This window comes from Ammospiza nelsoni, chromosome 1 (assembly GCF_027579445.1).
Source record: "Ammospiza nelsoni isolate bAmmNel1 chromosome 1, bAmmNel1.pri, whole genome shotgun sequence".
In the NCBI taxonomy this organism is placed as follows: domain Eukaryota; kingdom Metazoa; phylum Chordata; class Aves; order Passeriformes; family Passerellidae; genus Ammospiza; species Ammospiza nelsoni.
In genome coordinates, this window is record NC_080633.1 from 130,397,596 (window position 1) to 130,423,404 (window position 25,809).

At 39.1% G+C, this 25,809-nt stretch overlaps 1 protein-coding gene across 5 annotated transcripts; it reads left to right on the top strand.

Annotated features, from left to right (window-relative positions):
• The first annotated feature begins 1,613 nt into the window (after positions 1-1,613).
• Positions 1,614-22,571, top strand: ANKRD46 (ankyrin repeat domain 46). 5 transcript variants are annotated; one of them, XM_059476740.1, is made up of 5 exons: positions 1,619-1,637; positions 3,331-3,397; positions 14,678-15,020; positions 16,318-16,476; positions 20,507-22,571. In XM_059476740.1, the coding sequence occupies exons 3-5, from the start codon at positions 14,710-14,712 to the stop codon at positions 20,721-20,723; spliced, it is 687 nt and encodes a 228-aa protein (XP_059332723.1). In that variant the 5' UTR covers positions 1,619-1,637; positions 3,331-3,397; positions 14,678-14,709; the 3' UTR covers positions 20,724-22,571. The 5 variants fall into 5 exon arrangements, with proteins under 5 accessions (XP_059332741.1, XP_059332723.1, XP_059332732.1 ...); XM_059476731.1 differs by lacking the exon at positions 1,619-1,637 and adding an exon at positions 1,827-1,899; XM_059476758.1 differs by lacking the exon at positions 3,331-3,397 and having other exon boundaries at positions 1,614-1,637.
• The last annotated feature ends 3,238 nt before the right edge of the window (positions 22,572-25,809 follow it).

A 25,809-nucleotide genomic window follows, 5' to 3' on the forward strand; every position in this document is an offset into this window, starting at 1 on the left:
AAAAAAATTCTGTTCTCTCTGAAATATCCCAAAGAGATCAACCTGAACTGTATTATGTGAGATTTTCTAGCTTGTTTGTATCTACCTATAATTACTGAAATGCATATGCCCTTCTAACTGTTTATTTGTTCCACTGCGTGTAGTTCATTTGGGTTGTATCTCAAGGAAAACATTTTTAGTTAGGCCAAATGAAGATGACTGTGTATTTGAGAAAATAAGAGAAGAGGACCTTAATAATTTATTTTAGATACTGTCTTTCAAAATTAATTGTCTGAAAATCATACACCCATTGTTGAAATCTTGAATTACAAAGAAAACAAACAAACAAAACTCACAAAAAACCCAAACAAACAACAAAAAACCAAACCAAATCAAAAAAAACCCCATAAACCAACCAAAAGCCTTTGCTGTCATTCTTTGCCTGTGCACTGTTCTTTAGAGTTTTTACAAATCTAGTTACTAGTGAGAACGGGTGCTGAGACTATGGTTTTTGTTTTGTTTTCCCTTTTCCCAGGCACTGTTCCAGCAGAAAGGGGAGGGTTGACAGGAAAAGGTGCTACTCTATTAGCAAGAAAAAGTATTTACATATCAGCTTGTCACGTTTCTGTGAGTGTCTGTAATTAGTGTGATGATCGAGCAGGCTATTGCCTCCCTGGCATTGTCTGGGAAAGGCATGCATTTCCTCTGATCCTTCCAAGCAGACCAGACTGTTGTTGTTCGCTTACTGACCTGCTGAGTTATCATCCATCCAAAAAAAAAAGCTACACTGATATTTTTGGGTGAAGTCAAATAACTTCAGCCCCCACCCTTTCTCCCCTCTCACCCCGCTTCCATTCACATATACTCAGAGAACCTTGGTGCTGAGGTGAGGCGGGCACAGAGGCACTGTACTTTTGCCTGTTTATCTTGCTGATTTTTGTGGCGTTATAGAGGTAGCACACACAGCAGCGTGAAAATCGCAGAATCAGTTAGGTTGGAAAAGACCTCTGAGATCGAGTTCAACCTCTGCCGGAACACCACCCTATCAACCACACCATGGTCCAGTATTTAAGTCTTTAAACACCTCCAGGGCTGGAGCCTCTCCCACCTCTCCGGGCAGTGTCTAATCGCCCTTTCCGTGAAGAATGTTTCCTCCTAATGTCCAACCACACAGGCACAGCCTGGGGCGATGTCTTCTTGTGCTGTCCCTTGTTCTTGTTACCTGTGAGAAGAGCCCGACCCCCCTGGGCTCAGGCTCCTCTCAGGGCTCTGCAGAGCGCTCAGGTCCCGGCCGAGCCTCCTTTGCTCCAGGCCGAGCACCCCCAGCCCCATCAGCTGCTCCGCTCAGGGCTTGGGCTCCAGAGCCTTCCCCAGCTCCGCTGCCCTTCCCTGGACTCCTCCAGCTCCTCAGTGCCCTTCCTGAATGAGGGGCCCAGTACAGGAGGGGTGCCGTACCAGAGCCGAGTACGGGGGGCCGATCACTGCCCTGCTCCTGCTGGCCCCGCTGATCCTGCTTTCCAGCCGCTCGCGGGCCGGCCCCGCACAGCGGCCCTGCCCCGTGCCCAGTCCCCGGCGGCCTCCGCCCAGCAGGGGGCGCGCGCGCCCGCCCGGCCGCTCGCTCCGCCCGGCGCCGCGCGCCCCGCGAGAGCCCCGCGCAGGTACGGCGGGAGCGGGACGGGAGCGCGGGGCCGGGGCGGCAGCGGGAGGCCGGGGAGGGCACGGCAGGGAACCGAGGGCGCTGTCACCGCGACAGGCCCGTGCCAGGCCTGGGGAGGGAGCCGAGGACGGGCCCTGGGCACAGGCCGGCCCGCGAGCCCGAGAGGTGGAGCGCTGTGATGCCGTTTGGTGGGAGAACAGCGGGAGCAGTGCCAGCCTTCAGGGGAGGGGAGGGGACGGGGCCGCCCTGCTGACGGGGCATTGGTAAGTGAGCGACTTTGAACGTGGTTTCGAGGGGTAAACAAGATAAGTGCGACTGAAATACATGTTTTAACCTGCTGTCATAACTGTCTTTGATGAAGTAGTTACTGTTTTTATGGGAAATGGAGTAGTTCCCTTTTTAATTTTCTAGACCACACTAAAGCTGCTGCACGTTGTTATTGTGGTGAAAAGGTAGGGATAACGCCTGAACTGTAGACAGGATAGGGAAGTAACTAGAAACAAACTGTGGTGAGTAATATTGAATCGAAAATCCATCAAATCTGAGTAGCAGAGGGTATAAAATTAGTTATTTGAAGATCAGTCTTAAGACCAATCTTACAAAATATTTAATAGAGGCCTTGATGTAGCAATTAAAACTTTACTGTCTTAATTTGATAGTGATGGGGAGTTGGGAAGCACTGACAGTATTGAAGAGGGTTATAGTACTACCCAGAAAGAATTGGGTGATCCTGAGAAAAAGGATATGAAGTAAGTTTAATAACAATTTAAAGAATGAAGGTTTAGAGTCGTTACATTGCAAGCAAAAAATTTGTAGAATAAATTCTTACCAGTTGAAAGCAACACAAAACAAAAGAATGTTATGTAGCTACAAGATATTGAATTGCAGAAAAAGTAAATGCTTACTACAGTGATCCAGTTAAAGGAGTTACTATTACCCATGAACAGAACTCTAGAATTCTTTGAATAATGTTAATCATTCCCAGCAAAAAAACTGGAACAGAAACAGGAAGATATGCCAAGGTCAAGTAGGGAAGTTAAAAGTCTGTTGGAAGAGGCATTTGGCTTTTTTTAAATTTTGCAGAATAATTGTAATTTTGTTTTCTGTTTAACCAGCAAGGTAAACACGGTGAGGGAAATAAATTGAACTAAAGGATCATGTTAATACATGAATAATTTAACATACATTTAAAGATGAATAATATATGAAATTTTCTAACCTCTAGTGAGCACTGATATTTAGGACCAGCCTTCCAAAAGGTCAAGGAAGAGCAAAAACTGAACACTTACTAGATGGAATGTGGCTGGTTTGTAAAAATAATATTTTTGTTTGCTGCAGCAGAGGCCTAAGTTTAGTGTTACCTGTAGACTATAGATCAGTTTTTCTTTTTTGTTTGTTTGTGAAATAGGTTATTAGCAAGAACTTGTTAAATTGTTTTTTAGAAGAAAAAAAACAGTAATGTTTTCAGTCTGAATAGTAGAGTTCGTGACAGTCAGGAAATGACAATGGCTCATTGCTGGCTTTTTTGTGTCGAAGAAAAGGTGTGATGAGTACGCTGAGATGAGGTGAAGGTTGAAGTGTAGAATGTGCATCTGCTGTCTTCTTACCAGAGCAGTGTGAGTTTGCCTCTGCAAGAGGGGACTCTAAAATTCAGTTCTGATCTGTAATCAGTGACAGAAATTTCCTCTCTTCAGGTTTTGGTGTCCTTCAGTTAAAGTTGTCTCATCAGCAGGAGCAAGGGATTTGAAGCAGTGCTTTAAGGTAATTGTGTTATCTCACCTCAAGTTCTTTTGAACTTAATGTTTGAGCACTTGTGGCCTTGAAGTCCTCATCCGCAGCTCAGGACCTGAGGTACTTGATTGTCCAAGGAGTGAACTACTACTAGAAGCTCTTCTAGGGATCTGGGTATGCTGGAATTTTGAGGACTGTCACTCTTTTCTTTTGGTCAGTCTGTCAGTTAATATCTCCCCACGTGATCTTGATTGTGGATGTTTCACTTCCAGATAGATCAGTTAATAAGCACATAAGATGTTTGAGAGGGCACTGGTTTATACCTGTTATGTGAAACACGTGATCCCTTAAGCACTGGGCTTTCTGGAGAGACCATCCATAGAATGCTGTTAGAGTAGGCAGCAGGCCTGTCTTGAGTGCATGGGTTTGTTCCACCAAATTTCCATTGTGAGTGTTTATTGTGTGTGTAAGTCAAGAGCACAGATACTGAAATGGTCAGTTTTGTTGTGGTTTGCTTTGCTATTTAGAGATGATATTTAATAAATAAGTGGGAAAAAAGGTTTTGTCTTGTGCAGTCCCCCACTGCAGCCTTGTCTGTACTTACAGGACTTAGATTCTGTTATCATTCATCTATCAGCACCACTTTTCCAAGTGGCATTTTTTCTTTCACTTTTTCAATGAAATTTTGATTGGTTGTGGAACAGAGCTGCTTAAACACCAGTTTTGTCAGTCAGCACATTTCTGACATCCAAGTAATGCAGCTACATCAGCTGAATTTTATAATATAAACTCAAAGGCATAAATCCTGTACTGCTCATTATGATATTCTTCAGCATGCTCAAGACCTCTTAGAGTGTGTTAGAGTGTCTGCTCAGTGACCAGCACTAGTGGATGGTGACAGAAGGAGGGCAGCAGGACATTTCAGGAATGGCTTGGGGTGTATGGGCTTCCCGTGGATGGTGTAAAATGCTTGTGTGTCTTCTTCACCTTGGAGTTTTTTATCCACAGAAGAAAATGCCTGTTTGTGTTATGTGTTAGTACCTTAGGGGCTGGTTCTCTCTGAGAATGGGTACATCTTCAGAGTTTTGCTACATCCAAAACTCATCAGCTTTTCCTCAGGGTTACTGAGTAGGGTTGTAGATAGAGGTTATGTGGATCTTCTGGAAGCATTAAAGCAAAGTACCATACTAGAGGCTTTTGAGGAGAGTGAATGTGTGTAGCATCAAAGACATTTCTTACATGCAGAAGTTGTTGGGTTGAAAAATTATAAAGAAGAATGGAGAATGGACTGCAGGAAGCAGCCAGGCTCGTGCTCTCCCAATGGAGGATCTCAGGTGGCTGCTCTTGAAAGCGGAGTGCTGGGTGAGCCAGATCAGCCTCATCCAGGACATCAGTTTAGTCAACTTATGATCAGTAAGACTGGAATAATACTAATTCTGCATGGTTCTGTTCTGGCTTCTGAACTGTTGGAATTTGCATGTACTGCCTAGAAAAGGCAGTGAGCAACAAGGTGGTAGTGTTTGCCAGGACATGGGTTGTAAAGATAGAGTCAGCTATGAAAAGCTGCAGAAGAGCCCTGTAAAACTGAGTAACTGGATAATATACTGGCACATGAGTTCAGTGTAAGTAGAGAGACTCAGCATAAAGAGAATCCTACCTTCCCATTACTTCTCAGTAATGAGCAGTATCTTAGAGTTTTGATGAATGGTTCCATGAAAATGTAGCAACAGCATTAAGCAGCAGTGGAAAAGTGGAAAACAAACAGTGGAATATTACTGAAGAAACAAGTAAAAAACAAAGCAAAGAATTTTCTCATGACACTTGTTAATCCATGGTTCACCCCACACACCTTGATTGAGTCAACCTTGCTCTGTCTCCCAGCTCACAAAACAGAGTAAAAATGAGTGAGATTCAGAGAAGCAAAACAAGAATGGTCACAGACCCAGACCCCCTTCCAAATGAGGAATGACCAAGAAAGCTGGACTTCAAAATTCATCCTGGAGGAGGCTGTGATGAAGGCCTGTAGAATCATGAGTGGCAGGAAAAGAACAGGCTGAGGTGCACAGTCTGTTTTTCCTGCAGCAGAGCTGGGGGTCCACAAGGGAAGCTGCCAAGCCCCTGCTTCAGCAAGACCAAAAGATTTTCTTCATAAGAACTGAGTTGGAGAACTTACCAGAGTATGTTGTTGGTATTAAAAGTATTTGTGTTGAAGAGGAGAAAGAGCTGATTCAGAGGTGGAGGTGGAGCCAAATACGTAAAAACCCCATCCATTTTGAATAGAAAAAGCAAAATTATATATGCTTGCCCTATTCTTTATTCTTTCTGGCCTCTGCTTTTTGCCACCATTTCAAAACTTACACTAGGCCTAAAAGGACCTTTGCTGGGATCTGCTGTGGCTGCTTTATGTTGGTTCTTTATTCACAGAAGTCATAATTGATGTGGACTTTTTTTCACAGTTTCTCCTTATCCTTCCTCAAATAGAACTTGTTGAACCTCTTTAAAGAAACATGGTGTCATGGTTTGATGCTGGCACAATGCCAGTGCCCCCATGAAAATACATTCTCCCTGGTGTCTGCTGTGAGATGTGACCAGGAATAGAGCAAAGCAGCCTCCTACTTAGAAATAAAGAAGAGAAAACTTTATTAACCTACAACTATAAGTAAAAAGAAACACAAAGAAAGAATGAAAACCTTCCAAAAACATTTCCTCCTCCCCCCACCAAATTTCCAATACATCCATCCCTCAGATCACCAACTCTCAGTCCATCACCACCCTTTAGATAATCAATTCTCAGTTCATGGAGGAGTGAGGAGTCCCTCTTGTGCCACAGGCTTCCCCTGGAAACACAGTTGAGACCTCTTGTGTTTCCTGTCACACGTAGCACCGCCTGGAGATCATTGCCATCGTGACATCTTCCTTCCATGCCCAGTGCTCTCACCACTGCGCATGGACCAGAGCTGCTTCTAGGGTTTTCCTTTCAAGGGTGCTTGGTCCAGTTCCAAAAAGAGCACAGTCTCTCACTTTTGGGACACCTGTCCCCCCTAAATTCACCCCCTCGGGCCAAGGGGTCTCAAGAACACAGATCTTCTCCACAGAAGATCGAGGGCACCAACCACCCTCCTCATCTGTTGTCTCTGTTCATGCACTCTTACACATAACATCACTGCACTCCCTTGGCTCTGAGCCATTGCCTCCCCTAAATGCAGTCTCTGTGTCACAGGAAAAATGGTTCTGTCCATGGCTGTACAAGAAAAGTCCAGCCAAAGGCCACTCCATCACCTCCTCCCACCCAAGATTCTTCTCCACTTCTCTTGTGGCCCGTTTCCTCTTATCTCATCTTTATCTTTCATTCAGCTCCAGGAGGATCAGCATTTGTAAGGTTTCCATCATCCAAGAAAAGGGTTAAAAATCTCAGGCTCTGCCTGTCCAAAACTCCCATGCTGCCCTGCCGGGCACCTTCTCAGAAAGTTTTCCTGGAAGTTCTCTGCTTTTAACCCCCTGTGTTCTCAGAGGCGTATCCATGTCCTCAGTCATCACACCAGGTGCCAATATTCAAATCTGAGCACCTATTGGTTTGACCACAGCATCCCAAAAAAACTCACTTCCTCACAAACCACGACACATGGGTATTGCTGTTCATTGACTAGACACTGGGTTTCAGGCTGAATATTAATTGGGTCTTTTACAGATGAGTTACTGTTACTTACTAAGTTATCTAAAGGTAGAAGTTCCCCCTGTATATGTGATGTCTTCTGTTTTCAGGCTCAGCAGGATAAATTGATGCAGTTGGTAAACATCAATTGAGGTACCTCACTCTCAGGTTCTTTTCAATCATCTTTCATTGCATTTCTGGTCAATTCCAGCCCCTGTGCAGATCAGGAGCTTGAACCTGACCTCTCATTCTCCTCAGACCTGCTTGTTGTCCTGAGAATGCTTAGGCTGCTGGTTTACTCCCTTCAGTCCCTTTAGACTGAAGTTGGGCAGTCACTTTTACTACTACATGTTCGTTTGAGTCTAAGCATAGTGAAACAACTATTTATGCAAAGGTAGTATCACTATGTATATAGCAGTTAGACATACAACCTTAATAGTGTTACCATTTTATCTTGTCACATAAATCCACTGTGATACTGTTGCATTCTTAGTGTCATGATGGATGCATTGATAGATATTTAAAATATTTGAAAGAGTAAATTTATCAATTTACTATTTGTCTTTGATAAACTGGTTTAGTGATTTACTGTGTGAACATGAAAATTCTGAACAGAAATATGTGTATCCAGCACTTGTAGTAAGAGTTGCATGTTTGACAGTCTTAGTTGTCTTATCATTGGTACTTTGATGTAAATGCATTGGTGGTATAAAATAATGAACTTCAATGAATAAGCAGAGCAAGATATTTTCTCAAAGGTGAAGCCCAGCATACAGTTAGATATAAATGACTCACAAATTTAGGAGAGATCTGCTTTTAAAAGTGACTTATTTCTGTTCACTAGCCACTAAACCAGATTTGATGTTTTACACTAAGGCCATGTCATCAAGGTTATGCATGACTAAGGACATATAAGCTATTATATATATATTATAAGGGGAAAAGGTAAGAAAATATGAACTATATAACAAATCATTTGGTCACAGGATCTTAGTTTGCTTTATTGCTTTTATTAAGTTCTGATTTCTGATGATTCCTCCTGGACACAGAAAGTTTTTCCCCATGTTAGTTAATATGTCATCTCAGACTTACTATTTGTCTAGGTAAGGACTAGGTTTTTTGTGGGGGGGGTGTTTTGGATTTAGTTTTGGGTATTTTTAAAGAAACAGGCATAAATACATACTTTTTAAAATTAATACCTGTAGTTTCAGAACTCGAGCAACATACCTTAGTTCTCATTTCACTAATAGAGAATCAGAGATTAAATGAGAATGCTGTTTATACTGCAAGGAAGTAGCAGTTTGAATTTCAGAATCCTTTTAATAAAGTTTTATAAAATCTTATTTTCAGGCCTTTCATAATTTTCTTCCCAGGATAATAGAAAACACCACAAATGTGGAAAAAGTGGTGTGTGTGAGTCACGGCTTACACACCATGCCAGTACCTAAAGGGGACTTACAAGAAAGGTGGAGAGGGGTTTTTACAAGGACATGAAACTGGGAATGGCTTAAAACTGACAGAGGGAAGGTTTAGATTGGATATAAGGATGAAATGCTTTCCTGTGAGGGTGAAGAACAACTGGAAAAGTTGCCCAGAGGAGCCGTGGGTGCCCCATCCCTGGAAGTGTTCCGGGCCAGGCTGGCTGGGGCTGGGAGCAGCCCGGGTAGTGGTGTCTCAGGTGTCCCTGGCCGTGGCAGGTGACCTGTTCGTGTCTCTCCCCCCTCACGGCATTCTGTGATTGTTTGTCCCTCCATTCGGACAGGAATCCAGCAGTCCACGTGGTGGCAGTGTCCGTCCAGCCTCCCGTGCTGCTCCTGCCTCGGCAGCCAGCCGGACACAGCCCTCCTCAGTCAGTGTCTGCTCCAGAAGGCTGCTCCGAGGCTGCAGCGAATTTAAACACAAACGCTTAATTAAGAGTGGGACAAATTCTCGTTACTCTGTTAATAACCAGACTATTAAACCAATAACAAAACAATGTGTAGTAATCTTTAATATTTTCTTGACCAGCATACACCCTACGTGTTCCCAGCAGAAACAAAAAAGGAGTTCAGGTAAAGCTTTGTGAAGAGGTTGATAATTATGACTTGTATGATTCAATCACTTTAAGATGTATTCAAACTGGCCACAATGATCAGAGAAGTACTGCAGCTATATACTGGTTTAATTGAACCAATTGTGAGGAATTAGTTACAGATTATTTGAAAAAAATCTGTAAATTGCCTTTTTTCCTAAATAGTTCTTGTACAGAAGATGGAAGATGAGCAATGTTCAAAAATACTTAGCTGTATATTTGATTGAAGTTAAATGTGCCCAAACATGTAATGCAACTGAATTACCAGTTAAGTTTAGCAAGGATAAAATGTTTGTGAATCTGCTTGTTAATAAAGGCATTTTAAATGAATGATCTCTTTCTTATTTTTCCCTTTTTTTTGTGTACCTGAGTACACAAAGCTTGTACTGTTTTAACTGGGGAAGCATCCTGCAACCCTGGATTGGCATTTGAGGCCTTGTATATTTTTTATCTTGTAGTGTTGACATAGTGAGCAATAATGAGCAAAGCTCCCTGTTTCCCAAAGCCATCATCTGCTGATCCATAAGAGCAGCAATAGTTGTTAAACCTTTTTCATAAAGCACTTTGTAGCCTGTACTTGTAAAGTCCTTTGTAGGTGCAGTGTCCCAGAGTTTCTACTTACAGGATGGTCCTGACATCAAGAGATCATTACCTGGATGTCTCATGTCTGCATAAGGGAATGGTAATGATTGGAAACAAATGGCATAAATAATGTTATTCTGTTGGCACCTGCCCATGTGGCTGACTAGGGACATGAGAGGGCATGTAGGTGTTATAAACCTGCTGTGATACCTCAAATCCAGGAACTGTTCAAAAAATAGCTAAAGTTAGAAAGGGAAAATCTGCAGAATATAGCAGTGTGTAAAATAGGCATCATGCTGTGCTTAGTCTGAGGTGCTGCTTTTAGCAGCAGTTCCATATTGGTGGAGCCATAAAACCATTCTAGTTGTACTGAAAAGATAAAGATTTCTAATAGAAAATACAGAACTTAAGTGGATTTTGATGTACATAATGGAGTTCTTTCCTAAATGGAAATGAGTTGATCACATCATTTTTTACTAAATATAATATTTATTCAGTGAAATGACTTCTCAGTAAGTTACACATAAATTCGCGTGTGCTTGAAAACTTAGCAAGGAATTTCTCCCTCAGCATTTTAAGCAAAGTACTGGAATGTTTTTCATTAAATAATGAAGAGGAAGAGCTCTGCAAGGCACTGCCACTGAAGTGCTCTCAAAGTGCATTACAGAAAGAGGATGCTGTTTTCCACAAGGGAGTTGAAAAATGCAAATTTTGCAAGTAACATGTATGGTGTGTTTGCTGGCAGAGGAGATTACTATTTCCTGGATTTGTTTTAGTTTCCATTTCTTGGTGGTGGCAGTTTCCCTAGTGGTGATCTTACTGATGCCTGGGTTCTAGATGTCAGAGTTTGTATTAATAGTGAGAAATCTTGAGAATGGAGCGATCTGATAATGTTCTGTGGTACTGATGTGTTGTTTTAAAATAGGGGCAGTTAGTTCAGTTTTCCTGAATGTAGTGGGGCAAACTAGTTTTCCAGAACTTTTCTCTCCTGTTTTTCTTTCCAGCTTTTCTCTCCTGTTCCTTGGGCTGTTTGGTAGCTGTTGGACTTAAGGAGAAAGCAGAGACCACAGCATATATTTAGTAAAATAAAACTGTGCACAGTTAACACAAATTTTAGGACTAGTTTAAGAAGTGACAGAACTTGCATTTAACTCTGTGGTTTGAATTTTTCAAGATCGCTCCTGACTTCTGCAGATGAGAATGTGTCCTGCAACAGATGAGTGTGTGACAATGAGTTACCATTGTGCACAGTTTAGTGAGAGACAACTGACTCCTAGTAAATAAATTATTTTTTCAGAATCACTTAATGTAAGCATTCTTTTTGAAAACAAAACAGCTTGGTTAAATTATCTTGTGCTATATGTGTCATTGAAGAGGCTTACAGCATAATTTCTGAAGTTATTAATTAAGAAGTACATTGTATTGAGGCCTAAAGAAATGTATAAATCTAGGGAAAATGCATTCTTACATTATGCCTTTCTAATGGGAATCCTTCTAGATTGGGAGGATGTCTTTGAATTTACTTTTTTTCACAAAACTGATTTTCAGTCAAAGTACCAAGTTATTAAGAGCAAACCTTTTTTTAACAAAAAAATATTATTTAACAGATACATTTTCAGTAGATAGTGATGAATTTTTACAAGCAGTGATTTACTTCTGTTTTTAAACATTAGATTTATTTAAGTACTAGTAGTATTTTTTTGGGGATGTTCAGGATGGTCATTTTGCAATATTTTGTGTCTTATTACTAATGCAAGTCCATTTGTCCTAATTGATGCTTATGAAATCAGTCCTTACTGGTAGGATATCAGCTTATGGACAGGTTCAGAGTTGTTACCTCATTCACCTTTCAGAAGCAATTTAAATTGAATGGCTAATGCTGTTTTGTTTCTAAATTTTGCTCCTGAATCTGTTGTATCAGATAATCATTGCAATAATAAGCTTTTTTGATACTGTGGGCAGAAGTGCAATCACCATTTGTTTAATGAAAAATATCTAATTAATTTTACTTGTGATTTTTTAATGAGTTTTCTTACACAGGAAATTTTGCTAGGTTGGGTTAATTTTAAGGCAAGACCATGCTGTTTTGGGACTGACATTTTAAAGATGGTGCATAGTTCAGCTTTGTGTGCAGCTTGTATTTGGCACAGGTTAGCTAGCCATATGTGAAATAGAATTGTGTTAGTAGAAAAAATCTTTTTAATCACAAAGATAAATCAAACCAGATGGTCCAGATTTTTTTTTGTGAATGTATTTGCTTAGTCCACAATCTTCAAGTATTGGGAAGAAGGGTTTGCCTCATCTTTGTCTTTCTTACTGTGAAATACTAAGGTTTTACTTTAGTCTTCTACACGAGTGATCAGTTCTAGATTTTAGTGATGATAAATTCTGAATCAGAATGACTTCCAGTTGCACTTTCTGTTAACTGCTAGTATTTGTGCTTCCTTTTCTGAGAAGATAAGGAGGTGACTTTTTTCCTAGGTATTATTAGCTAATGTTTCATCACAGTTGGGGAATTCTCTAAGGCTTTACCAGACACACACGTCTGGTATGAAAATACAGCCATTAGCTTATATTTAACAGAGCATGTCATGCTGTTTCTCAAAGAGCCTACATTTCTTCCAGTATAATATTCTCATGTTGATTTATGTTAGGCCTTGTTTTATTAAGCAGGTTTAAACAATGAAGCATTATTTTACAAGCAAACCACTTTTTGTCAAGTGTGAGTAGGGGTTTGTGGTATTGATATGCTGCTACTATGGCTGATAATTGGAGGTTTTAAAATGATTTATAATCTACAATGATCTTGCTTTAGGGAAGATTTAGTGCAGAATATAAAGGTCACAATCACATCGCAGAGAAACTGGGCCCATTATTTTTCTCAGTGAACACTGGATGAGCAGAGTGGAAGAAAAATTCTCATATCATTCATGATTTGGATGGAAAATGGGCAAGAAAATTGAAATTGCTGTCAGCTGGGAATCATAGCTTTGTAGCATCCAGGGGGTTGTAACATATTCACTGAAAATTTAAGTAATTACATTTTCCTTTCTTTTTGTATAGGGTTATAAGGAGGCTGTCAGTGCCCTGCATGACTCCAGTCTCACACTAAGTTTTATGGTGTATCAGTGAACCGGCCACTTGCTGTTGGAGATGGTTGTGGAAAAGAGTTCTTGAGCCAGTGATGTACTGTCACGTGCTTCAAAACATACTTGCAGCCCAGAGGAATGTACTCTGCTTAGAATCATTCCTTATACAGATACCAAGACATAGAATTTATTTCTATCTCTTTCTCTTCAGCATCCAATAAAGAAAAAAACGTTGTGCATTACCGCACTGGAAAACTAGACAAGTGTTGATATATGTAGCAGAATTTGTCCAGATAGGAAACACAGCCTAGTGAAGTTTAAATATGATTTATTAAACTCAGTGGCCCCCAGTGCTAGAGCTGCTATTCAGACCAGTGTGTACACATTTTGAAATTACTTCTGGAGGTACTTTGATCTTGAATTTGATCTAAAACATGGGGGAAGAGCTATAAAATATAGACATTATGAACTCTCATAAAAGGAGAGGTTTTAAATTGAATTCTTTGGCTACTGGCCATGTTTCCATTCTCCTGGCTGAATGAGTGCACTGGTGTGGAAGGATACCTTATATAGATGAGAAAATTTAAATCTGTGTATAGCAGTTTTAATAAGAGATTCAGATAGTTAATCAGAACACTGCTACACCGTGAGCCCAGAACAGAACCCCTGGGCAAGCAAAAAATACTGTTTCAAATTACATTTCAGTTCACTTTCTATTCCAAGCTCATCTAGTAAAATCCTGTTTCCCTCCTATCACTTTAACTTTGTCATGTATCAATTGAGATTTCTTCTAGAAATTTTACTTGCTTACATGATTTTTTTTATTTTTTCCACCTCTCTGAGGCAGTACAAAAAGAGGACTGTTGTCTAGTCTTCTAGATGTTTTCATTGCTTAAAATTGCATCATGAACATTTTACCATTCTCTTGCTAAACCATTCTCTTTTTCCTTATTGTTTTCAAGTAATTTTTTCTGTGTCCCGTAAGCATGCGGTGTCATCGTGATTTGACTCACCCTTAAAATACTCTCCTGCAAAACTGAAATCATAGTTCATCAAATATTCTATACCAAGTAATCCATGGTGAAACATTTGTCTTCATCTTTTATGTCTGTCCTGATACAGAAAAGGGCTTAATCCTTTATTTAGTATTAAGCCAGAGAAACTGCATTTGTATTTCTCTGTGTTGAGGTTCTGCTCAAACCCACAGTAGCTCTGTGCTTGATTTTACCATTGTCTTCCTTGCACCCACTTCCAGTTTTCAGTGGGCAATTTCACCTCATACATTCAGTTTTCTGTGTTCTGTATTGCTGTTCTTGTTTGTTCTACAGTTTGTGTATCTCTGACACTGTAAAAATAATGTTCTCAAAGACTATTGAAAAATACATTTATTGCAGAATGAAGAAATTAGTATTTTTATTTACCATTTTTATCTGTACTGTAGTTTGTGCATTGAAGTTCAAAATCAGAGGTTGAAAATCCATTGGAGCAGCTTTGCTTATAGCTGGTAAAAATTGCAGTTAGTGTGACTGTACCAGTGGACTGAATTGTTTAGAGTTTCCTCATTTATGAAAAATTCTTCCTTTCTGTCCCAATCTGTGGGGTTTTGCCCTTTAATATCACTACTACTACTGGTTCCTTACTAGGTTGAAAACTAATCACCTGTCTGGCATCTGTGGCAGAGATCTTACCAGTTTCCTCTCCTAACAAAGCTTTGCTGCTCTTTCCAGAGGTGTGAGCTCTTTCTTTTTACCAGAAGGGAATGCAGCACACAAAGTTAATGTGGATGACAGGAGGGTTTCAGAGTTGACCTGTAAGCTAGTTTGCATTCTTGTTTGGGACCTGAGCAGTCTAGTGAATATTAGCATTGTGTTTATTTGCCTGGTTTCACCATCATTTCTTCACCCTTTTGCTTGCAGGTTGCTCCCCTCCTCCTGAGAGAGTCAGAGCAATGTCCTACGTTTTTGTGAACGATTCCTCGCAGACCAACGTGCCTCTGCTGCAGGCCTGCATTGATGGAGATTTCAACTACTCCAAGCGGCTCCTGGAGAGCGGCTTTGACCCCAACATCCGTGACAGCCGGGGCCGCACTGGCCTGCACCTGGCGGCAGCCAGAGGAAATGTAGACATCTGTCAGCTCTTGCATAAATTTGGGGCTGACCTGCTGGCCACTGATTACCAGGGCAACACAGCCCTTCACCTGTGTGGCCATGTTGATACCATCCAGTTCCTAGTTTCTAATGGACTTAAAATTGATATTTGGTGAGTCACTTTTTACAGTACTTCTTTTATAATACATTAGTCTTCTGTCACCAGAGCCTTGCATATAAATCTGCTGTTGCTGAAATGCTGTATTTGGTGCAATTCTATTTTACAAAGATACCACTTAATTTAAAAAAAGCAAAATAAAAAGGCAGGGAAACAGTAAGAGGCCACTTCTGCTAGTCTGTGCAACGAGCAAATCAAACGTAAATAGCTGCTGCTGATATGAGCTGCTGTATCTAATTGTGCCTCATTTATGACATTGCTGCCCTGGTTTGGCCAGACAGCCAGGTGTGGGTGGTTGGCACCAAAGAAAAAATCACATTGACTACTTTAAAAGAATTTCTCCACCCCATTTTCTATTGTGATACTATCTAAGACAAAGAAAATACAGTATATGTGTGTGTCAGTTCATTCCCATACTCTTCTGGTAACAATGCTCCCTTTCAGTGTTTTTGCCCTCCCTCAAAGTCTGTGACTCAGAATATTGTATATTCTTTCCTTCTGGCTTCCAGCAGCTGTCAGATGCCAGTGCTCAGATGGAAGCTCTCAAGCTGCAAAATAACTAGCTGTTTCATTCCTGTGCTGAATTACTTTGTTTGTGGAACTTTCTGCATATTCACAATGTGTGTAAAAGCCAGGAGTAATGTCAAAACCTTTTGAGTTTTTAAATCTGTCCCTTTTTCACCTGTCTCTCATTAGTGTTTTCAACTCAGCAAAACTAGTTATTGGTAGACCCGATTATTTATGGGTTGTGGGTTGGGACTTTTTCTCCTCATTTCAAACAGCTCTGGTGGAAATTCCTGGTCTAAAGGCAGCTCTGGACCTATTCAGTATTATTTTAATAGCAGCAGTGGGACCATCTGTATTTTATTTCATTTCTGCCTCATGTCCTAATACCCTCATGGAAAAGGAACTATTAGGAGCCAGATTGCACAATTCTTTCTTGAAATTAAGCTTAAACTTGAACATTGCCATAAATCTACTGGGGTGGTTTTTTTTTTGGGTTTTTTTTTTTTTCTGTAACACCCAGATTCCAATTAGATTAGAGTTCTAAGAATTTGATTTTATTAGAGGGGGAAAAGAGTTGTGCAATTTCAAACCTAAATATACTTATTTTCTTCTATATCCAATTGTGCTGTAACTTGGATAGATTGGAATTTATTACTGTCTGATAAAACAGAAAACAGCTCTCAGGACTTACTAAATTGTAATATGTTATGCTGAGTTGACTTGTTACAAAATTTCTTTTTTCTATGTTAAAATTTTCTTATGTCTTTTTATGGGCTTGTTTTAGCAACCACCAAGGTGCAACACCACTTGTTCTTGCCAAACGAAGGGGTGTGAATAAAGATGTGATTAGACTGCTGGAATCGTTAGAGGAGCAGGAGGTGAAAGGATTTAACAGAGGAGCTCACTCAAAGCTGGAGACAATGCAGACAGCTGAAAGTGAAAGGTATTTACCAAACAAAAATAACTATCAGGAGAAATAATGTTTATGGCTTTAGATTTTTGGGATTGACTTGATTGTTTATTCCTCAAAACAGATAATATCAAATTTGGCCTGACATTATCAAATCAAAATTGAGTGTTAAATTCTGGAAAAATCAAAAATCAAAATTGAGTGTTAAATTTTGGAAAAATCTCTTTAAACCGATCCAATGTTAGAAAAAAAAGGAACTTCTATTGAGATTTTAATTTTATGGTAAAATAAAAAAAAAAAAAAGGCTGATTTTCCATTAGGAGTCCCAAACACAAATACTCTACCACCTACCACAAAGCCAAGTGGGAAATAGTGTGAAATGCAAAATGGTGGCATCACAGGTTAACCTGACATCCTTTTGATGATTTTCTTTGCAAAAAAAGGGGTGGGAGACTTTTCATCAATCTCAACCTGAATAAAGATTTTTATATGGTATCGTATCTAAAATTTCTATTGTTAGCAGTCCTGGAAAATATGGAGAATAAGAATATTTTGATGACTAAAGAGATAGTTAATGCAGAACTGAGGATTTCGAGAAAATTGCTGATCATTTCAGGGAAATGGTTGGGTTAGAGGGAAGTTAATAATGAATTCCTAAAAGTCTGGTTCTGGGACTGTGCTTACTTTGAATTTTCTTAAATAAAAAAGCAAAAACATGAGAAGTAGAAGCATGGTTAGTGATACCAAGAAACAAGGAAAATTGAGATGGCATAGACAAAAACCTGGGGTTACGAGGGTGAGGAAATCAATAGTAATAAATTGTGATTCTGTAGCAATGCAACTGTAATTACTGAAAGGTGTATGCTATAAAATAAAAAGTTTCTCAGCAAAAACCAAACATATAAGGAGAACAGGCTTGGTGCATTAGTCAGTTCCAGGAGTTAATGCTACCCTGAGAAATGCAGTGAAGCACAAAACAAGACATTTTCACTACATAAAGAAAACAATCAGTCCTGTTGTATAAAGTAATGGTGACTTCTGCTCTCTGATATGTCTTATTATGCTGCTTACCCCCATTCAAAAAAAAAAAGTGGATTTTTTTATATTGTCTAATGATGACCATGAACTATGACTACTGGAACATTATATCACAAAAGACAGGGAGTTTTGTCATATAACTGTTGCTTGGTTTATGTGAAAATGTAGACAGGCTGTACTGTAAACAGAAAAGAAGCTGTATAGATGGAGTTAGATCTAAGATGAGTAAACAGAAAAGGTGAAACCAACAAAACTGCAGAAATAATACTCAGTACTCCCATTAAGTTCTTTCTTATATATCAGGTGACCTTACCAGTCAGAGAGACTGCTCTAAACCATGAAACAGAAAATTAATTTTATTTTCAAAATTACGTGGTTGTGCATTGTAAGAATTAGTGCATATTACCTTTCAGACTTCACTAACTTTTACTGAAAATGTCTTGACACACATAAATGCACTTAGGCTGATTTTGTTTAAACATATGGACAAACAGCTCAGCCCCATTTAAATTTTGGTTTTTGATTTGATGGTGTCTCTTTAACAAACATAGCTTCCTTTCTGTTATTTGACCTTCATAAATGTTATATTGTTTGCTTTGGCCAGGAAGACAGCAACTCTCCTTGGGGACAGGCACAGAGACATAAACAGTGCACTACCCAGATTGTTTGGGAACGTGTTTAAAATGTCTGAAATGCATTATTTTCAAAGTAACAAATGACAGATGCCTACAGGACCCAAAGCAAATGAGCTTGTGTGCTGTTTGCTTTATAAATAAATAATATCTTTTTACCAGTTGGCTTTTCAGACCTCCACAGTTTCACCACCCTTCTTTGTATTATTTTCACATTTTAGGGACACTTACATTTATGACTTCTGTCCTCTGCCCTCTGAACTCTTACATTATGTATGAACCTATGGAGAAATAACACTCTTTCTAAAAACAGTCTCTGCCTTCAGTTTTCTGCTCCATGTTACAGGCAGTTGCTGCTGCTCGGGAAGCAGAGGCCAGAGCTCTGTTCCCAAGTCAAATTTGGTTTTGCTTGCTTTGCCCTGCTGCCAGGAGGCAGAGCTCCCTCTGTCCCTCTCTCACACAGACATCTGTCCTTCCGCACAGCCCAGCAGGACCTGTGGCTGTGCCACAAGCATGTCTGAATGTGAACTCCCACCTGCTGCTGGACACAGAACATCTGTCTGGGCTGTGTGGCACAAACTCTTCTCTTGTTTGACATGTTGCTGCATTACCAGTTTTTATGCAGCTCTATTTTGTAATAAGAAAAAATATATTGAATAACATTTACTTTAATTGGGTCATAATATAAAATAGTAAAAATGTTTTCTGTGTGCTCTTTTTAATGAGCAAGCCTGTGACCTTTCCACTTAAATTGCATTGCACCTTTATTTAACCTCTCTGTGGTTATGTATTAACTAGTTAGTACTCAAGAGTAAGCAATTCTGTTCTGCACAAAGGGCTGTCTTTTACTAAACCCTTTGTTTTGCTTGGGAAATCATAATAAGCAAGGAAGATTACTAAATCCTGCACCTATGGGTAAGCTAAAATAGCTTTACAGCATGGTAAATATTTAAAAAACAAAAATGCAGGCTGTTTAATAGGCAATTCCTGAAATCTTGTGCACATGATGCTGCAATACTTGAGCAAGTTGTGGGAGTTCAGGCTCATTGTTCTTCAGTGGTTACACTTCCTGAGAAAAAATACCATATGAATAGTGTGAAGTTTTCCCATGGTGTAATCTTAGAAGAGAGCTTTGTGAATGAGACTTTTTTCTGATAACCATCGCTTTTCAATTTATTTCTGTCAAGAAGAACAGCAGCATTTCTACAATTAGTTTTGACTTGGAAATTACTTTTCCTTGATTTTTAAAAATTTTTATTATTAGTCTTGTAAGAAATATCTAGGAATATGGTAATGGAAAACAGTTAAAAGGGAGGAAAAGAATTTTTTTTTTGCTTATATTCTGCTATTGACATCATTGAATATGTGATTGATTCCACCATTTCCTTTCTGTGTTTGTCAGGGCCTGATCCTGTAAACAGCCATGTATGTAATCTCACTCAAGTGAAAAGTAGTAAGACTGCGGAGATGGCCAAAATTTTAAGTGAAGTCAGGCTATGCAAAAGCTTTCCTGTTCTTCATGAGATTTTTCATAAGCAACAGATAGTTTGCTGTTATAATTGTGAAACCAGCAATATTGGGAGAATTACACAAGAGGCTGTGCAGGATTTTGAAACAACTTACATCTTTTCTAAAGATGATCATTGTCAAGAAGACTGCCTCTCTCAGATTTTATATTTGTTTTTCTTGAAAAGTGGGAATTCCGCTCCCTCATTTATAGTCTGACAATTTAAGGGGCCTGATAGATTGGTAGTGGAATGCTAAAACATGAAAACAGTCACTGAACACCATATGGCAGAAAACACAGCAATGCTAACTTGTTCAGAAAGTTTCTGAGCTTCTTGTTATCCAAAGTTATTGTTTTCTGTGATTTTTTAATGCTTTTTTAGAAGGGTCATGTAACAAAGATATCCAGGAGAATAGTAAAGGTCACTGCAGAACTCAGCATCTCAATTAATATTGGTTAAAGCTTCCATTTTATTAATCAGAGTTTATTTTTAGTCATAATTTGTTTTATTAACAAATAATGTGTGCCCCTTGAGGTCTTAACTTATGCTTCATTATATTTTACTAAGCCATATTTAGTAGGAATTATGGGGACTGACCTTTGAAGGCTTCTGGCTAGCAGGCCTGAAAATTCAGTGCAGTTATACATACACAAATATAATTCTCTTTGCACAGGTTAATAAAATGTCCTTTCAGCTAAAATAAGTTTAGAATTAGAAGTGTTTTCCTGATCTAATTTGTCTTGATTTAGCAGAAGCAATGCTATAAATCAGTAGGGGAGTTTGATTTTTAATCTAGAATGTTTCAGATGCCCTTAGTGGGATCACTGTCATACTGACAGATGCATTCCTTTACTCTGATGTATTTTTAACTTTAACCCTTTGTAGTGCAATGGAAAGCCATTCCCTGCTCAATCCAAACCTGCAGCAGGGTGAAGGAGTTCTTTCCAGTTTCCGCACGACGTGGCAGGAGTTTGTGGAAGACCTGGGCTTCTGGAGGGTGCTGCTCCTCATCATTGTCATCGCTCTCCTGTCCCTTGGAATTGCCTACTATGTTAGTGGGGTGCTTCCTTTCGTAGAAAACCAGCCTGAACTGGTGCACTGAAGCAAATGCAAAGAAGTACACAAGTCCTTTTCCCTGTTCTAATCTAATCTTATTTTTAGCTTGGAATTATTTGCTTGGTGCAGACAGTGGCAGCTGTATATACTGTTTGCCTTTTGTACCTACTATTAACCCCTTTGGAGGAGGGATTAATTAATTTCAAGTGAAACACTGATTTCTAAAGCATTCCTAAGATACCTCTGACTTACCTTGACTTGCAAGCAAGATGTGAAGATAATCCTCTCTGATAAAATATTGTGATTAGAAAAGGCCTTTCATTATGAATATTAAGTTCCTGCTTATGAAAAATATATCCTAGTACAGAACCACATTTGGTTTATTTTTTCTATGAACAGAGGTAAATCTATTCTTGGATTTTTTTTGTAAGTGCTTCAGTTGAAAGAAAAATACTGTTGGAAGTCCCCCTCAAGAAATCTTAATAATGTAATAACACTTTCTGATATATAGATGGTGATAAGCTGCAACTCCATTGTTATTTTAATACCTCTCCATAGTTTCCTGTCTGCTAGTTTATAAAAGTAATGAGAAACAGTTCAAGTTCTGCTATGTCTCTGTTGTATAGATCACTCCTTTATTTATTAGGTTAATGTAGTGCGTCTTCCCCAGATGAATTTAATGTTGTTAATACCTGCCTGAAATAAAATTTATAGAATAGAACTGTTTGTTGTGCTTTAGAAGAAGACTTGAGCTGAAAATCTTGCATTTTTGTTGAAATGTTGCTAAGCAAACTTTCTTTGTAAGGGTAATTAAAAAGTGATTTAGGTGTTCTGCCGTGTATATAATAATTCTGTAAGGTCATTGTGAAGTATATCATGAAGGATAATTTTTTTGTCCTCCCATAAGGGTCAGACTGTACCATGTAATTGTGTTTTCATGTTTGTGGAGAGAACTTGATTGAATAGAATTCCTTTCTAGAATTGTTTTCCATTTCATTTGCTTTCAGACAGAACAGACAGGCTTATGAATTATTTTCTGAGGATGCAGAATAAAGGGGTTTTAAATACTAATATTTAGAAACATTGTATGAAGTTAAATCTTGATCCATTCTGTATTTCTATTCCTATTTCGCTTCCCATTTTGCTGTGAAACCCTTTGTTGTAAATAACCTAGGGATACAAATCCATTAGATACTTCTTTAGGAAGGCTGGAAAGGTATTGCATAGTAAGTGGGAGATTTTCAAAGAAAGTGGATTCTCTCTCCCCATGCTGATTAGACATCTAATTCTCTTTTGCCATTGCCTTGCAAATCCCAAACAAAATTAATTCTGTGAGCCTAAGGAATCAATTTTTTTTTTTTTTTAATTAGCCACTCCTCAGTTGTTGCTAAATAACTTAAAACATTTATTGTATATTTAAATGTAACCTACATGGTTCTGTTCTGGTACCATGTATATTTTTATTTCTTGTTTATTGGTTTGAATGAAGAGGGTTGTTGTCTTTGTTTTGATGGGTGATATGGGTTTCACTGGAGCTGGGCCCCATTCTAAATTGCATCTGAATAAATCTCGATCTCAATTCTTAAGTTAGACTTTTAATGACACAATACTTTTTTAACAGCACAATGCTGCAGAAAAGAAACCATCTTAAAAAAACCAAAAAGTGAGAGCATATTCCTCTTCTGAGTATTTCACTTATGGTGCCATTGTTCACAAAGATAAATATAAACTCATCAGATACCTAAATTACTTACTTGTCTAAATAAGTACATTTCTGTTAATAATACCATGCATCTTGATTAATGACATTATCTTTCTGTATGTATTATCTGCATAATTTGTAATTGTATTCTCAGTATGGGTGAATGCCAAAAATAAATACATGTAGTAAATATGTTTTGGTTTGTTATTGCATTAGTGCAGCAGTAATGACACTACCCTATTTCACTAAGTTTGTTGTGCATTGATAATGAATATTTCAGCAGTGGGGAACTTTCCTACACAAGAAATGGCAAACATGCAGCTGCTATAATGAGATTTTAGAGTACAGGTTCTTTAGATTTGCCTGTTTTATTTTCAGTATTGTTGCTGAATTAAAATTGCTGTCTGGCTGTCTCTCTTCTCTGAGACTTCAGGTATTGACCATGTGGTCTGGAGGCCTCTCAAAATTTAAGGTTACTTATGAAGAGGAGCAAAACATAACCAAAAAAACAAAGTTTGAGCCTTAAGTAGCCTTTCCTATTTCGCTGCATGCATAAGTAGACATGCAGGTTTGAAAAATTGTGTTTGAAATTAAGATATTTCATGTCTTAAACCAGAAGGAAATCCAAAGCACTGTTTGAACTTCACTGTGTAATGAGTGCTGCTCCTTTAAATAGGGACATGATAAATGTCTGATAAAAGTGGAGTTTTTTCTGTATATGCCTCTGTTACTGTAAAAGGTCTGGTGTGCCTTTCAATATATCTGCAAACATTAATGTCTTCCCTTTCAAAGGCTCCTTCTAAAGAATGAATTTACCTCTGTAACTTTAGCTTACTTGTCATGGAGGATTCTACTATTTCAATATAAAGACTTGGATTGTCTGTAGGTAAATAAGATTTATTTATTATTGCAGTGGTATCTTGGAACCTTGATCCAGGTACTCACTATTGTGCCAGGCAACACAAAATTCAGCTGAAGTGCTTAAATATTATTAAAATAACAGGTACATCATTCAATCCTGCAAGTGCAGGTACAGAATTATCTCTGCTGTCACCAGAAATTAATTTCATGATGTTAATACAGATTCAAGATTAGTCACTCTTCAAATCCAAAACAGATTGTTGTCTCAAGCTGTTGTTAGACTAATGAGCTCAAATGGAATAAGGAATTGAGAGGGAAAACAAACAGCTATGAAGAGATTTCTGTTTCCAGTGACATGAAACAACTTGGTGGACGAGATAGTGCAAGGTGAACTGTAAAAAGGAGAGACGCAGGCTCCTGTGCAGTGGGCTGTCCTGGTGCTCACATTTATCCCCTGCAAGATCACACCTATCTTACCTCACAGGAACTTGTTCCCTACCAGAGCTCTGATCTTCAAGGGCTCTGTTTTCACTCATCTTGGTAATTTGCTTTGTAGAAGGGGATGTTCTGTTGGCTGTCATGAGTAGATACTGTTTCTGGCTGCCACAGTGCAACAGGTATTTAATTACTGGATGTGATCTGGCACTGTGAGACTTTTCTTCCTGAAAACCTCTAGGGGGGAAAGAACATGGTTTCACTTTGAAATATTGAAACATAAGATCTGGGTAGTTTCTGGGTCTGCAGCTGATTGGGGATTTGATTTTACCATGAGTCAGTGAATATCTAAGGCTGTTTTCATTAACTTAAGTAAGTAACAGTCATCAGCTCTGGCTAGTTAGCTAGGTAGTTCTTTTTCTAGTCAAAATATATTTGGTCATAATTACTTAGAGAAATACAAATCAAGTAATTTATTCAGAAATACAAATTGCAAGTGATGACTTCCCTGAAAACTCAAAAAAGGGTAATATTGACTGATGTAATTAATGTTCAGGATTTTCAAAAGTCTAGCATATATTTAAATGTTACCCCAAGCTGACATTTAACAGAACCAATAGCATCCTCAGCTGACACACAAAGTAACTGGTTTCTGTAGTTGTTCCTGTTTCTGAAGTCAGGGCTTTATTGAACTCATATTGGATTTGGTGGTTAAAATAAGTCTTCAATTATGGGAGAATTAGGTCAGAATGCTTTTCTTTGATTCATTGTTGTTTTTTCACATTTCAGCATTAATCATTGTGGATTGGTTTCTTTGCAATACACTTTGTAAAATTTCCCCAGTGATCCAAAGGGTTACAAAAAACGTTGCCAGTTGTTCCTGCACTTTTCATCTGTGGTGTTGCAGCTTTCTAGAAGAATTCAAATGTCATTGCACGGTTTCATAACCTGCAGTTCTCTGTGAACTCGTAAGTGGTGAAATACTGTTGAATCATGACTCCTGAATCTGTATTCATATTATTAAATTAATTTCTGGTGACAACAGAGATAATTCTGGACATGCACTTCAGAGTATTAGGATGTGCCCGTTATCTTAATCATATTTAAGCACTTCAGCTGAATTTTGTGTTGCCTGGCATTTTTGTACTGCTCTTGGCAAATGCTTCAAGGAGAGAACGCTTTTAAAACATACAGTATTAGGGAACAAAAGCAACTAATTGGTAGTTCTTTGCTATTTATTGCTGGGAAGTGAAGTGTTCCCAGGGTCATGCTGCCAGAGGAATCTGAGATGAGCACTACTGTCCCCGGCTGACAGTGATCTGGTGTGTCTGTGCTCTTACGCAAAGCAGGGTGAGCGCTCTGGGTTGCAGCTGAGCAGTCTGCCTGTGCAGAACCCTGAAAAATGTGTCTCTGCTGTAGGCATTTGTAGTTTGTAATTCACTCTTGTAACTAAGCATTGAGTAACTAGTATTTCCTAATGACTGGGCTGAGACAAAACTGTTGTTCTTCATTAATGCCAAGGGAACGGGGAATCTACTGGAAATTGCTGTAACTAAAAAGCAACAAATTAGAATATCTTGTGAAGTCAAAGTGTGAGCAAGTCATAACCATGGCTTCAAGTGATACATTCTTTCCATTTGTGATTTTAAACTACCTCTGGAGAAGGAAAAACTGGGGAGAGAGACCTTTGGAGCAGAATTTGTTGTGTGCAATGTATGGCTTGCAGAAACGAGGAGGGAAGTGACTGCAGCGAGCCAAGAGCAGCACGGCAGGCAGAGCAGTGTGATACCTTCATGAATCACTGCTTAAAAGCCAATCCCAGCCCCTGTAAGCAGTGTGAGGAGTGACCAGTAATAGCTTCCTAGCAGGAGAAGGATTTCACTGGCTTGTGATGACACCATCCCACAGGGGTGGCCATGCAGCCCTGCAACCCGAGCTGGCCCTTCTTGACTTTCAACGTCTCCAGCACTGCTATTTCAGACAACTGCGTGTTTGAATGTGTGCCTGCATTAGCAGCTGCTCATGTGGAAGCTGAACTGGTTCCTCTTACACAAGGATCCCTCTGCACATAGGTTAGCAAAAGAAGTTTTACCAAAAATGAACAGAAGCTCTTTGTAAAACATTAAATATTTCT